The sequence below is a fragment of the Magallana gigas genome, chromosome 2 (assembly GCF_963853765.1).
Source record: "Magallana gigas chromosome 2, xbMagGiga1.1, whole genome shotgun sequence".
Lineage (NCBI taxonomy): Eukaryota > Metazoa > Mollusca > Bivalvia > Ostreida > Ostreidae > Magallana > Magallana gigas.
The window spans coordinates 12,843,945-12,857,529 of NC_088854.1; the positions used below are offsets into that span (position 1 = coordinate 12,843,945).

The 13,585-nt window shown below is 32.3% G+C and overlaps 1 protein-coding gene across 7 annotated transcripts in view; it reads left to right on the top strand.

The window, feature by feature from the left end:
* The first annotated feature begins 485 nt into the window (after positions 1-485).
* The window catches only part of LOC105328042 (uncharacterized), a 30,638-nt gene continuing 17,538 nt past the window's right edge, over positions 486-13,585 (top strand). For 2 of the 7 annotated variants that reach the window (XR_010710773.1, XM_011428771.4), the window contains exons 1-16: positions 486-547; positions 3,263-3,445; positions 3,667-3,846; positions 4,050-4,124; positions 4,448-4,576; positions 7,007-7,081; positions 7,430-7,558; positions 8,145-8,315; positions 9,811-9,963; positions 10,131-10,328; positions 10,442-10,660; positions 10,787-10,969; positions 11,113-11,231; positions 12,425-12,653; positions 12,931-13,014; positions 13,478-13,582. Coding sequence is in view for 6 of the 7 variants with exons in the window: in XM_011428771.4 (XP_011427073.3) it covers positions 536-547; positions 3,263-3,445; positions 3,667-3,846; positions 4,050-4,124; positions 4,448-4,576; positions 7,007-7,081; positions 7,430-7,558; positions 8,145-8,315; positions 9,811-9,963; positions 10,131-10,328; positions 10,442-10,660; positions 10,787-10,969; positions 11,113-11,231; positions 12,425-12,653; positions 12,931-13,014; positions 13,478-13,582 (2,244 nt within the window). In the remaining variant the exon portion in view is untranslated. Of the gene's footprint in view, positions 548-3,262; positions 3,446-3,666; positions 3,847-4,034; positions 4,125-4,447; positions 4,577-7,006; positions 7,082-7,429; positions 7,559-8,144; positions 8,316-9,810; positions 9,964-10,130; positions 10,329-10,441; positions 10,661-10,786; positions 10,970-11,112; positions 11,232-12,424; positions 12,654-12,930; positions 13,015-13,477; positions 13,583-13,585 lie in introns of those variants that run through there. The other 5 variants (XM_011428772.4, XM_011428773.4, XM_011428775.4 and 2 more) reach the window with 5 other exon arrangements.

Here is a 13,585-nt window from a genome sequence, read left to right on the forward strand (position 1 = left end):
TATGATATTTCAGATATTAACTACATAGTCATTGTGCGTTTACATAATTTAATTATGAAGAATTATAATGTACAAGTAAATTAAGAATTTTCTCCCATATAGGCCTACATTGTATGTTAAGAAATTGAAAATTGTCATCAAGCTGTAAATTGGTGTAAAACGTTCGATATCGATGATCTTGCAAACACAGATTCGACTTATCCAATCTGTTTATCTTTAGACAATGAACAAAACCAATTTGTGTACTTACATGTAACTTTGAAGATAAAAATATTTTTAACTTTGTAGTCTGAATTTTTATCCACGACGTTTCTTTTTTTCTTCATATCATATAACTATGTCAGATTTAAGATATTATTAACGCCAACAAAGATAAAACAAGCTATACAAAAACGATTCTGTAGAATGTTTTATTCCTATTTACGGAGAGAGAGAGAGAGAGAGAGAGAGAGAGAGAGAGAGAGAGAGAGAGAGAGAGAGAGAGAGGAACGATAACTCTCGTTTGTTTGTTTTTTAAACCGAAAGTAGGTTTTTCATGAGAAGCTTGGTAAGTATCGCGTATCGTTTGGTTTAATTAAAGTCTAAATTTGGATTTATCATAAAAACGTGCATGGATATAATTGATTTTTTATTTTCCCTGAAGATTTAATGTTCTTTAATGTGACATCGATATGTTTAATAATTGTTCTTCAGTTGAGATATACATATAGTAGGAGTAAGAGTGTAGCGAAAGTGTATAATTTGATCGTTTGCTCTTAATATAGAAAGGATGTTTAATATATGGGCATGAATGTTACAATTACTTTGTATAACTTTAGAGATGCTGTGTATAATAAACAATGAGAGTTTAATTATGGAAGATCGATAACTCTCGTATATTTGAATGCAGGATTTTAAGGTAGCGACATTGCAGAAAAAATTGCAGGCACACAACCTGCGTTACATGTACAGTAGGTTACGTAATTTTTTCTGCAATGAGCGCTACCTTCATTATCCGCATGAGTCATGAAAAAAACATTTTATTGTTCATATATATTTACATCTTTCTTTGAACAAATTAATCGGAACTGATATCGTAAAAAGTAAGTATAACTAAATTATTGTTAATGTACATCCGTACGTTAGATATTAGAAAAAGGCAAATCGTACGTCTTATATGGAATTTGAGTTTGCCATCCTCTTAATTATTTCGGGCAGTTCTTTATATTTTTTGGGTTGCTGAAGGTGTCGACCGATCGATAAACCGGTTTGAACTCGATCGTGTAGATATCAGTGCTGCCAGTTTCTATATTGCTCTAAATAACAAATAATTTTAGTAAGAAATAGAGGAAGTCATATATGGATAAAAATGTAAAATCGGAAGGAAACAATAGGGCCTGTTATGTCCCTTATATTCTCTGTTCATTTATGCCTTTGAGTTTCCTTTTAAGCTAAATATTTTTAGTGACGCTTCTATAATAATATAGTGGGGTTTCGGACGATAATCCTACAGACATATTAGTCTACCATGTTAAGGCAATAGCCAGAACGCTGTAATGTTATAAAGTAAAAAAAAAATAAGACGAAAAAATGAAGTGTTAGCACAAATAAATTTTTAAGGCTAAGCATGAATAGTTTTTTTAGTAAGGCAATAACTTACATGAACCAGGTCGCTGAACAATATGAAGAAAAAAAGCCCTGGGGAACGAGAATTCTAAATGGCATCATTTTTACGGATTTTGCAGTGTGTCCTAGCTTCTCCGAACGAGTTCCATATTTTCATTAGGACCATGCAATACTTCCTTTCGCATGCAAACGACATACTTTTTAATTTTATGCTAGAATTCTTTTAGAACCTCAATACAAGACCCTTCCCCCTCCTTTTTTTTAAAGTATCAGTACAAACCCACAAAAAAATCTATAATCGAAAACTATCACGTAATGCAAATAATGTTTTAATAACTTTAACGACCCACCTCTTATAGTTCAAAATACATAAGATAACTGGGACAGATTGCACGATCAAAACAATACATTTACCGCAATTTATTTATTATGATCATAAGTTGCATTGTCCTCCGCGAGTTTAAGTTGCATAAATTTTCTCTCTCAGATTATTAATCTGTACTTCTGTACCTCTGATCTAATTCATCTACATGTATATTGTAATATATTTTCATGTACCGAGTATGGTTTCTCCAATCTTTTACCGATACTAAAAGTTAATTCAAAACTCTATAGAATCAACCAGACTAAAATCTACACGCCCCGTTTATCGATTAGTCGAAATCTACTGCTATTTAAGAAAAATGAAATAATCATGATGATGCCAGACTCAAATTCCTGGAGGAGACGATTTGGCTGTTTCCTTAGCTAACGTACTAGTGTACAGTAATTTGGTGAATTTTACCTACTTTTTGAAATCAATTTAGATGTAAATATAAACAATAAAATGCATTCTTTGCTGATTCATGCGGGTTATGAAAGTAGCGATCAATGCAGGAAAAATTTTACTTAACCTGTTAATTCGGGTTCTGAATTTTTTTCTGTTATGGCGCCACCTTCATATCCCGCATGAATCACTCAAAAAAGCATTTTATTGTTTAATAAATTGTACATGTATATTGTCCTCTTGAACAATATGTTAAAGTAGTAATGAGAGAGAAAATAAACCTGAACACTGTAACTGAATGTACACGTACATCTGGTAAAGAAGCTTGTTTACTGGTAAAAACTTATCTAATTCCTTTTAAAGCAATATTCATATTTGCATTTTATCCAAGACTTATATTCATGAAGTTTACATTTATTGTTTATTGCTTTGGTGGTACAAGTATCTAACACGTAACATAAGAATAAGAGGTAGATTATCTTTTAATACCTAGCGAAAACTGTATAATGAAGCAAACGGTCAGGAAAAGGTAGAAAGACATGCAAACAATAAGTCAAACACATAATTTATAGCTTATTTATAAGGCAAAATATTGTTTATCTAATTATTTAATGATTTAGTACAAAACCAGATTGTGGCAGTGGGGATAGAGTAAACACATATTTGAGTACCCTCTGTTTTCAAGGGCATTTAGTAAGGTATTTTTGAAAAGGATGACATGGTAATATATGAACCTCATTAGTTTATATCCATGGTTGTACTGAATACTAGTAAAGTATGATCAGCCATGCCTACCTGCATTCAAATAACCAAATGGATCCTTACCAGAACGTAACAAATGTACAATTAATGCTGTTAATTCATGAAAGATTATTTTCAATATATTTAAAGCAGAGCTGCGAACAGGTTAAAGGAATGGCAACTTCTAAGGAACCAATCAGACAACTTCTGAGTCGCCCTGAAATAAAAGAGAAGAGTAAAAATCTACCAAAAGATTACTTTACGAATGCTCAGCATCAGTATCAAAACCTTCTTGATTATCTCCGAAAGCTACAACAAGACTACCCAGACAAGGCATGCATCCTTTTTATTTTGTGTTACATTTATATATAATAACAGATTTATAAGTTGAATTTATAACTGATTCCCAATACTATATACGGTATATACTTGTAATATCAAAACGGATCTCAGTAAAGATTAACCATTGCATTGCAAGGTATTTTAAAACTTTTAATCTATTCAAAATTTGTAATTAATATTTTCCTTATAAAAATGAAAACTTCACTTTGTAGGCCAAGACGTTAAAGAGAACAGGAAAATCAACTAGAACAAAGAAGGAAGACTTTAGCGCAGCTTTAACAAAGGATAAAGAGATATCTGCTTTATACACTGTGTTGAATACGACAGAATCAAAAGAGGAAGAGTGGGACGAGTTTTATTATCTTTTGAATGCAAGATACCTCTTAAAAGAGGTAATTGAAAAACACGAGAGAGAGAGAGAGAGAGAGAGAGAGAGAGAGAGAGAGAGAGAGAGAGAAACATAATAAAAGCCAGAAGTAAATATAATCGGTAACTTTCTCAAAAGTAATAATTATTAATGTTTGTTTCCCATGTTTATACATTTACTCAGGGACCTGTTTTTGACTTTGTATATTTATAGCTTATAGTTTTATAGCTTCAAAAAGACAGACACTCTTTGCCCACACATCAATCCATGCACACAGAGAAGATGACACCACACACAACAAAAGTGCGTTTGCATTATAAATTGATAATACAATCATATGTTTTACTGTTTTAGTCGTCAATGATAAAATGAGTTTGTAAACTCTATTATACTCAAATACCAATTTTAGACTAGCAGACTTACAGGAAACTTGTTTTTGTTTTGAAGTAGGAATTTTGCTTTTTTTAAAAGATTTTTCCTTGTGTTCGTTATTTCAGTATTTTGGTTTGACTATCGGTATTCTTTCATGACAAAGGCATGTTATAATGCTTTCTATATCCATATCTCAAAATGGACGCATTAAAATGCAACATATTAAATAATTTTATTGGATTAATATCTTATAGGCTTATGGTCATGATGCAAAAGCATCCTCTGCCTTTTCTGATAGACAGACAATGGGCACCGTTTTAGGATCAGGCAACAACCCCACCCATCAGAATATAGAAGGTCGTCCCCACTCACAGTCTACACAGGTAAGTAAAAAGATCTTGTATCGTTATTTAGTGAACATGGCGTTATGAATAACAATTGCTCTTCTGGCATATCCCACGATGCACGCTATCAATTTCTAAAAATATGTATAGTAAATTATGAATTTTTTTTTTGGTCATTTTTAACAAAAGAGAAAGCTTTTGCAACTTTTTACCAAGAGATTAATGGGGAAATTATTTGTACGAAAAGAATACTTTAAACATTCATTTTTTCCATAGACTTCAACGTTAAATCAAGATGTAATATAGATTTGTTAATATTCAACTGTTTTAAATATTAAAGGTGAATCTTTGTTATTTAATTAACCCCTTAAAATTACACTGATTATAGAAATCAAACGTGCGTCTATTAGATATGAAATATGATAGTTATGAATGGACCACATGAAATCTTCATGTTGCCTTAAATTTTCTTGTCATAGAAAGGAGTTTGACGACTCTCTAAGTATGATTATGTTTTCTGGTAATAAGTCAAGTGCTTCAAACAATTATTGACTTTAATGACGTTCGCCCATCATTTTCATGCATCATAATATTTTTCATTAAATTCTACAGAAAAAAATAAAAATGCAAATGAAATCGGTTATAGCAAAGTCAAAAGAATGTGAAGTATGTGAAAATAGGAGTTAGAAATATACATTGTGGTACTTATCCCACATTTAATAATCATATAAAAAAAAATTCTCAGTCCGTTTCATGTGAGCGATGCGGCTCCCTAGCTTCTTGTTGATAAGTCGTTTCACGTTCCCGAATCCAATGAAAATAACACATTTTTTACATTAAGTAGCCAGTTGTATTTCACACATGGATATTTTTCAGCTCTTTTAAACATATCTTGATAAATATTTTTTATTATACAATTCTCAGATTCCAATAATTTACACCAAAATTTAACAATGAGTATTTTTCTTTGAATGTACAGTGGTAAGCGTCCTAATTCATTATACACCATCAGTGATGAGGTATTTTTTCTAACTTTTAACATAATTTTAAGATATTCTAAATGTATTTTTTCAATAGCATCACCCTTGTGAAATCCCCATACTTCACTTGCATAGCTCAATACACTATATACATATGTATCAAATAATGATAAACGATTAACATGATTAAAGTATATATTTTTCATTGTTTTCATAAGCTTTAACATGCATTTTCTTCCTTGGGATGCCAGTTGTAGCTGGGATTTCAAAAAGCTACCACTAAATAAGTAAAATGATTAACAATTTCAACCTTCTCTTTATTATACAGCCACCTTTCAGTTTATTACTAGCGTCCAGATTTTATAAAAAGCTACTATTTTTGTTTTACACACATTAACTGATAGTTTCCAGTCATTACAGTATTCATGAAGTGTATCAAGTATATTTTGTAAACCTTCTGGAGATTCAGATAATGAAACCATGTCATCCGCATACATCATTAAAACAGTGATATTTCTTGGATAATAGTATCTTCACAATTTGACATAATGTACGAATTCTCAAAATCATTCAAATATAAAGAAATCAAAGTACTGAAGTACTTGAAGTACTGAAAGCCGGGCTCTTTTGGTGTGTCTTTATTCATACTTTGTAATAAAGACGGAAAATATCTCTCTCTCTCTCTCTCTCTCTCTCTCTCTCTCTCTCTCTCTCTCTCTCTCTCTCTCATGCTTTTAATATCGGCAAAGCGTCAGATAGCGACCAAATTTTGTAATCGGTTATTAACAAAAATATGTTCAAGGCAGTTGCTGCCTTGAATTTTGCAACAAGCGTTATATATTCAATCCCCATTTCTTCTACGCGCAGCAAAGTAGTTAATGGAAATTCACGCGCATTGTATATGTCCAAAATGCATAGTCTTGTTTTTAAAACACGTTATTAATAAGAAAACTAAAAAAGATAGGCAATTCTCTCAAAATTAAAAAAAAAAAGAAACAAAATGCCAACACTTTTGACAAAACTTGGCTCTTTGTGTAACTATTTGGTATAGCGGAAGCTTTTACTTTGACGCTGTTTGGTTTTTTGTTTACTTTTGAGGTTGTGCTATTTATAGTAACATTGGCGATTTGCCCGCCTACAGCCCGGCTTAAAAGTAGAGGAAACAATGCTTCACCCTGAAGGACTCCTTGCTCTACACAGAAAAATTCACTAAAATTATTTTTTATAATTTACACAACTCGTGATATTCTTATACAAAGAAAGTATACTCTAAAACATTTTCCCCTCATACCAAGTTTTAAGAGCTTTTTAAAGAAAAGATTTCTATTCACACTATCAAATGCCTTCCGATAGTCTACAAAACAACAATATATTTTTTTATTATTTAAAAGATGCTTTTCAATGATACATATAACTACATAAACATTATACATTTACATGTATAAACAAGGACCTTTTTATTGATACTATTAGTTTATTTGCTTTATAGCTTCAAAAAGATAACCACCATTTGCCCACACATCAATCCGCGCACACAGAGAAGATGACACCCCACACAACAAAAGTACGTTTGTCAAACTGATAAAAGATACAATGTATCTGTATTTTACCTCTCATTGTACTGTAACATGGAGTAACTATAGATAAACAAGTTCGTAATCAAATACAAAGTTTAGAATAGCAGATTAACCGGGAACTTGCTTAAATTTATTTAAAAGTGGGAATTTTAAACTGTTTAAGATGTTTCCTTGTTTTATTTATTAAATCTTTTACTTTTTGGATTTTTACCGGTGTAGTTTTCAGTAGACATGTTAATATTTTTTTCTAATCTACCCATTAAAACCGGACGCATTACAGTGCAACATAATGAATAATTCCATTTATATTTTCCTTTTTGATTAATATGTTATAGGCTGATGGTCATGCAAAAGCATCTCCTACTAGTTCTGACAGACAGACAATGGGCATCGTTTTAGGATCAGGCAACAACCCAACCCATAAGAATACAGAAGGTCGTCCTGATTCACAGTCTTATACAGAGGTAAGTAAAAGGCTCTTTTATCTTAATTTTCTGACATGATCTGAAATGTTTTCCGTGGACTCATCAGTACAATAACTACAATAGAGACCACGAACGTGGGCGTTTCATGTGTATACGAGGAAAAAACTGTACTCTCTTGAAGATTGTGTATACTACAGAAAGGTTTATTTTTAGCAAAGATGGAAATGTGTCAATATAAGCGTTATCTGTGTCCTGTGATTTTAAAATGTATACGTTTAGTAACTACTCAAATAATTAAAGCCTACTGCGATAATTCATGGGGGTATGAAGTTAGTGACATTATCTGATGAAAATGTAGTCAACTTTTCAATATGATGCAGAACCATCTTATTTGTTGAAAAGTGAGGTGTTCAGAAAGGTCATGTCAGAATTCATAACATAGAGCGACTAAAGTCAAATTCTACTTAGATAAATCGTTATATTAAGCAATGGTATCAATTCATTTAGGTATTATAAAGACTTTTTGAAATAAGGTACCACACTTGCGAATCATATTAACTTAAATAGCTATTCACATCTTAAAGTCTTCAGCGAGGTTTCTTTTTTTTTATAAAACTATCTACAGGGAATGGCGATTGCTTCTGATAAGACCAAGAACATTTCTGATTTCCAAAAAACATACCATGTATGTTCAGTAGAACCTGGAAGACAAAAACCAGAACAGCCGACTAAAACAGGAAAGTCTGAAATCCAACCAACGGTTAAAGCAGGAAAGCCAGAAAGACAACAAACAGATGTATGTGATCACATTCAAAATGCTTATCTATGGTTTTATTGCACAGGCACGTAGCATCGTTTATGAAAGTGGGGGAGGGAGGGGGGCAGACTCATCCAAGCAAAAAATAAAAAGGAAAAAAGACACCTTCTCAAATTCATGAAAATCAATATCCGGGGAAGGGATGATTGCAAATTTACTCAATATTGTATAATGTATTTTTCCATTTATTTTTGCCATTCCTTAGTCATATGTTTTTTATTGTGTTTATACAATATTTATATTCATTATACTGTATCTTTTCGGTTGTTTTATTTTTCATTGTGACAGGTGTAACATACAGTTTAATAGCGGACAAATACCGCTATATTTGCATTGGCATTTGTAATAGAACGCTATTTTCTATTCGAGACGTTGTTAATGTTATCTTTCAAATTGGATAAAAAAAACAGAGCAGCGTAGACTCTGGTTGAAAAAGTTAATATAAGTCATCTGAAAGAAACATAGACGATGGTATAATTTTGATTATATTCCAAGTTTCGACCCAACATCAAGTGGGAGGTTATCTCTTCTAAGTGGGAGGGACTCTGATCTACCGCAAATAGCCTTACATACAGTCTTACTATACAGTTTACTATTGCTATTAGCAATAGCCTTTATGTTAAAAAGGTCCATTTAGCAACGAGTTACTTATGTCGTTACTTAACATCCAACAGTGCCCCACACGGACTTCACGTAGAGAAAATCGAAAAAAAACCAGTCCAATTAGAACAATGTACTTTGAAATCACAGTTACGAAGTCTTTAGTATTTATGATTTATATTTGTGCTATCAAACGTTAACAACAGTTTACGTAATACTCATGTGCAAATATTTTTTGTCACTGTTGATGTAATTTTGTAATTGATTTTTACGCAAAAATTATTATATATTTACATTCAATGAATATTTTCCCTTATGTTTGCATTGGAAATTCATGCGACATGAGCACAAATATAAACTTCTTCACGTGATTTGAGTTTATTTATTTTTGTAAGATTTAATGAAGCTTTCAATCTTATATTATCAATTTTATATGTGCTTTTAAAAAATAATCATTACTATATATATACTCATAAATAAAAACGATTTTTTTATCCACAATGTTTCTGGCACTACATTTTTGTCGTGGACGCTAACTAAATAACATGTTAATTTGGCTGTTCCATGTTTCTTTGATTTCCTGACTAAGAGCGTAAATAATGGCTTTATAGCGGCGATACACAATATTTCACACAAACAGACATCAGTATGAAAATATAAGCATTGAATACTTACAAAAAATGTAATTAAATGAATGCTCTTTTCACTTAAGTGACATTTATGTGAGGCACAATCGGCTGGAAAGTACTGCAAAACAACTACGGTATAATTTACTTGTAATGTGCCTCCTCGTAAGATGAATGTGTACTGCGTACACCTTTTTAACATCATAGGAATTCGAACCATTATGAATTTTTACATCATATCTTAATAGAGTTCCTCTGGAGATATCGTCAAAACTGGGAGCGAAATAGGAAGGCCAATATCTCAACTTCTTTTAAGGAACAGTTCGAAAGAAGCTGAAAACGAGTACCAGATACTTCTAGATGGTCAAAAAGAAATGCTCAAAGCTCGTCAGATGTTACAGGTAAAGAAATATCTAAGCTTTTTTTTTTAAAATTCAGGTCATATGTAGCGACATTAAAAGATCAATGCTTCAACAAAGATAATATCGATATCTTTCCCCTTCCAATTTTGAGGAGAATGGTAAAAAAAAATGTTTATTTAATCAGTGCTTACTTATATATTTTATAGACAAATAAAAAATTTGAAAAGTCAGATATCGAAGACATAACAGATGAACAGAGAAAAAAATCACCAGTTTTATATGAGTATCTGAAGAAAACATTCGAGAACATAAAAGACGAATCACAAGATTTAGTTAAAAGGGCATTGTCTGAATACATAATTTTAACTGCATATAATCATTCAGCAAATAAGAAAGCAAAGGGGGTAAGTATTATTGCTTTCAGTTTCTCTATCTCTTTTTATTTGTGGTCAATCCCACGCAGGCTCATACACTCTTAAATAACAATTAACTTACCCATATTCTCCATTGAACACAGGCGTCGGCCGCTGCACCCAATTTTTCGAAAAAAGATGTGCCTTGTGCCTCGGTCAATAATGTGAATAAAATATCACAATCGGAGTATGCAAACTTGAAGCCAATACAGAAGGCATTGAATAAACTTAAACTGACTTGTACAGATTTGACGGCGGCAGAAAACCAGTATTATCAGTTGTTCAAACGAGACGAAAACTTTAAAAGGAGATTTCCTGAACAAGTATTTACATTGTTAAAAGCAATTCTTGATATTTTTCCCTTCAAAGTTAACTATTTCAATTCACTTTTGATACATACATAGTCTTAGTATCGTTATTGCTATAGATGTACTATCTTCCTATTGTAGCACAGAGAACTGCAAGTTTTCATGACAGATCCTGAAGAATGTGCTATAGCTTCTTACAAAGCTTTGTATTATGCTCTGAGAAGGTTACAAAAAACTGATTCCTTATATAGAGAGGCGTGGGAGGAATTCTTTTTTCTTATAACATCCGAACAACAATTTATTATTGCAGAAAGCTGTGGCAAAGTAAGTGAATCAACAGTTAATTAAATAATATTATGAATTCCATATTGAGTCATAAAGTGGACAGGATTTATAAACAGAATAATGATGATAATATTTAATATTGATCATTTGTTGATTCGTCTTTTGATATCGCCATTTAACAGCTTACCAAGACCGTTTATAACAAACATAGCGATACTATGGTGATTCCACGCAAATCATACGAAGAGCTTCAAAATGAACTCGTGGAGAAAATTAAACAGATCGACGAATTGACATCAAGGTATATACATGTACATGTATATAACATAGATAGAAACATTTTCAACTATATTTCATTTTTATGTAGAAAACTTAAAATATGACAATTACTTTAGACATTCAAGGTAACTTACATTACATGTAATGGTCGAGTGGCTTATAGCTCACTTTTGCTGAAAGCTTAAAGCTTTTCTGATCACTTTTTGTCTAACGTCCGTCTGTCCGTCCCAACACCTGTCTTTCTGTAATTTTTAAACATTTTTGGTAATTTTTAACCAAACGTCAAGCATCATTGGATAAAGGAGATTCAAATTTGTTAAAATGAGGTGCACGCCTTCTTTCAAGGGAAGTTAATTAAAAAGTATTGAATATATATATATATAGATATATATATGTTTATATTTTTTAAACTTCTTCTAAAAAAAACATTTGGCCAGAAAAGCTAAACCTTATGTGGTGGCATCCTCAGGTATGGTAGATTTATTTTTGTTTAAATCATTATCCCCAAAAGTAGGTTGTGGCCACAATGGAGGGTCGAATTGTTAAATAGGAATATGTAGTCTACTAAGAGTATATCTTCTGCTCAGAAACCTATCAGCCAGGAATGCTGTAACTTGTATAAAAGCATTTTCGGGTAGGGTAGATTCAAGTTTGTTCAATCATGGCCCTAGAGGGTAGGGTGGGTCACAACTGGTGGTAATCTAGTTTGGTATTGTATTCAAGCATTTTTACATAATGTTTAGACTTTGGCTCCTGGACAATTCTTTTGCCTCGTTTGATGTAGGTTGTATCACATTTGTAAACAGTTGTTTAAAATCTTCTCAAGAGCTGCAATTCTCAATACGTGATATAACTATTAAATAATCCTGTTACAACAAGGGCTCAATGATAAACATAAAAATATCCAAGGAAAAAAAGATATTTTGCATATGATTCTGTCAAGTTGATTTTATTTTGTCAATTTGCTCAGGTTGACGACGTGGCCCATAGGCCTCTTGGTTTTTGTTTCTATTTTTTTTTTGGGGGGGGGGGTTGAGGTGTTTTGTTTGTTTTAAAATGTGACATTACAAAAATATTTTTGTCCATGGTGTATTTTATATTTTTTCACATATAACGGTCATAACCAATGGCTTGATATTTTTTTTCTAATACTAGTATGTGTTATAGGTGATTTGACTTTAATGCTTTCACAATGCTCAAATTTTCTATTCAAAGATTAAGCAAGTTTGCTAGCCAGCAGCTGACGGCGGGCAATCCTAACATAGCAGACCTGAGTGACAAGCATCGGCCTACAAAGATTGGCGAGTTCTACAGTGAGCTGTACGACAACGAGTGGTCGGAGGCGTTCGAAGTGATCAAACCCCTGGTATACCCTAACGCTACTGAGGATCCAGACACCGAGTATTTTGAAGAAGTCCTCCGGATTCTAAAAACTATTTTAATGGTTAGAAAATGTTCATGTTGTGCAAGTGGGTTTTTTTCATTAATTTTAAGATTTCATTGCAAAATATTTCTCTCATTGTAACATAAAAATATTAATACATGTCTCTAGAATTTCACATCTCATATATTCTTAAGTTCATAATTCAGGAATCCACTATCATATTTAAATGAATTGTCTCTTATAGCATTAAATGTCATGTGGGTAAGTCTGGGCCTTTTATTTATTTGAACATGATGCATGTGTCTATTGTATGATAAACTTGTCATGCTACTCGTAGGCTGCGTATGAGTTTTCTGCTGAGAGAACAGAAAAACATCTCGAAGACATTAAACTAACATTACTTGGAACTATAACGGACCAGGTTTGATGGCATTTGTATTATCAAAATCTGAAAAATATTTCAAATGGTCTGTCTTAACTTTCTTAGGATAAACGTAATTACCACAATAACATCCATGATTCAAATCCTTCTATGAATTAGATAATAAGTACACAAAACTAAAGATACATGTGAATATACACTGTACTATGCAAGGTATATTTTGTAATTAGAACCATTTTAACAAGGCCTTGGACTTTCAGTAGGACGTAACTATCTATTTCTTGTGTCAAAACAAGTTTAAAATGACGATGGTTTCAATAAATTTACACTGTAGTCTTAGCTCAAAAGCCAGACAAATCTTGGTGATTTCAAAGAGGAATGGCTGAGTGGCCAACAATGAAATAAACAAGCCTACGTCACAATGCTGTTTGTTACCAACTACCTAAAGTCCAGCTCTTGTTAAAATGGTTCTAACCCTAATGTGGTTATGTGTGATATTTAGGAAAAAGATAAAGCAAAAGGAACAGAGTACGACCGGTTTGTGACTGAACACGCCATGAAGTACAGGAAGGAGGCAGCGGCTTACGCCATCAAAGTGGCCTCAAAGGTT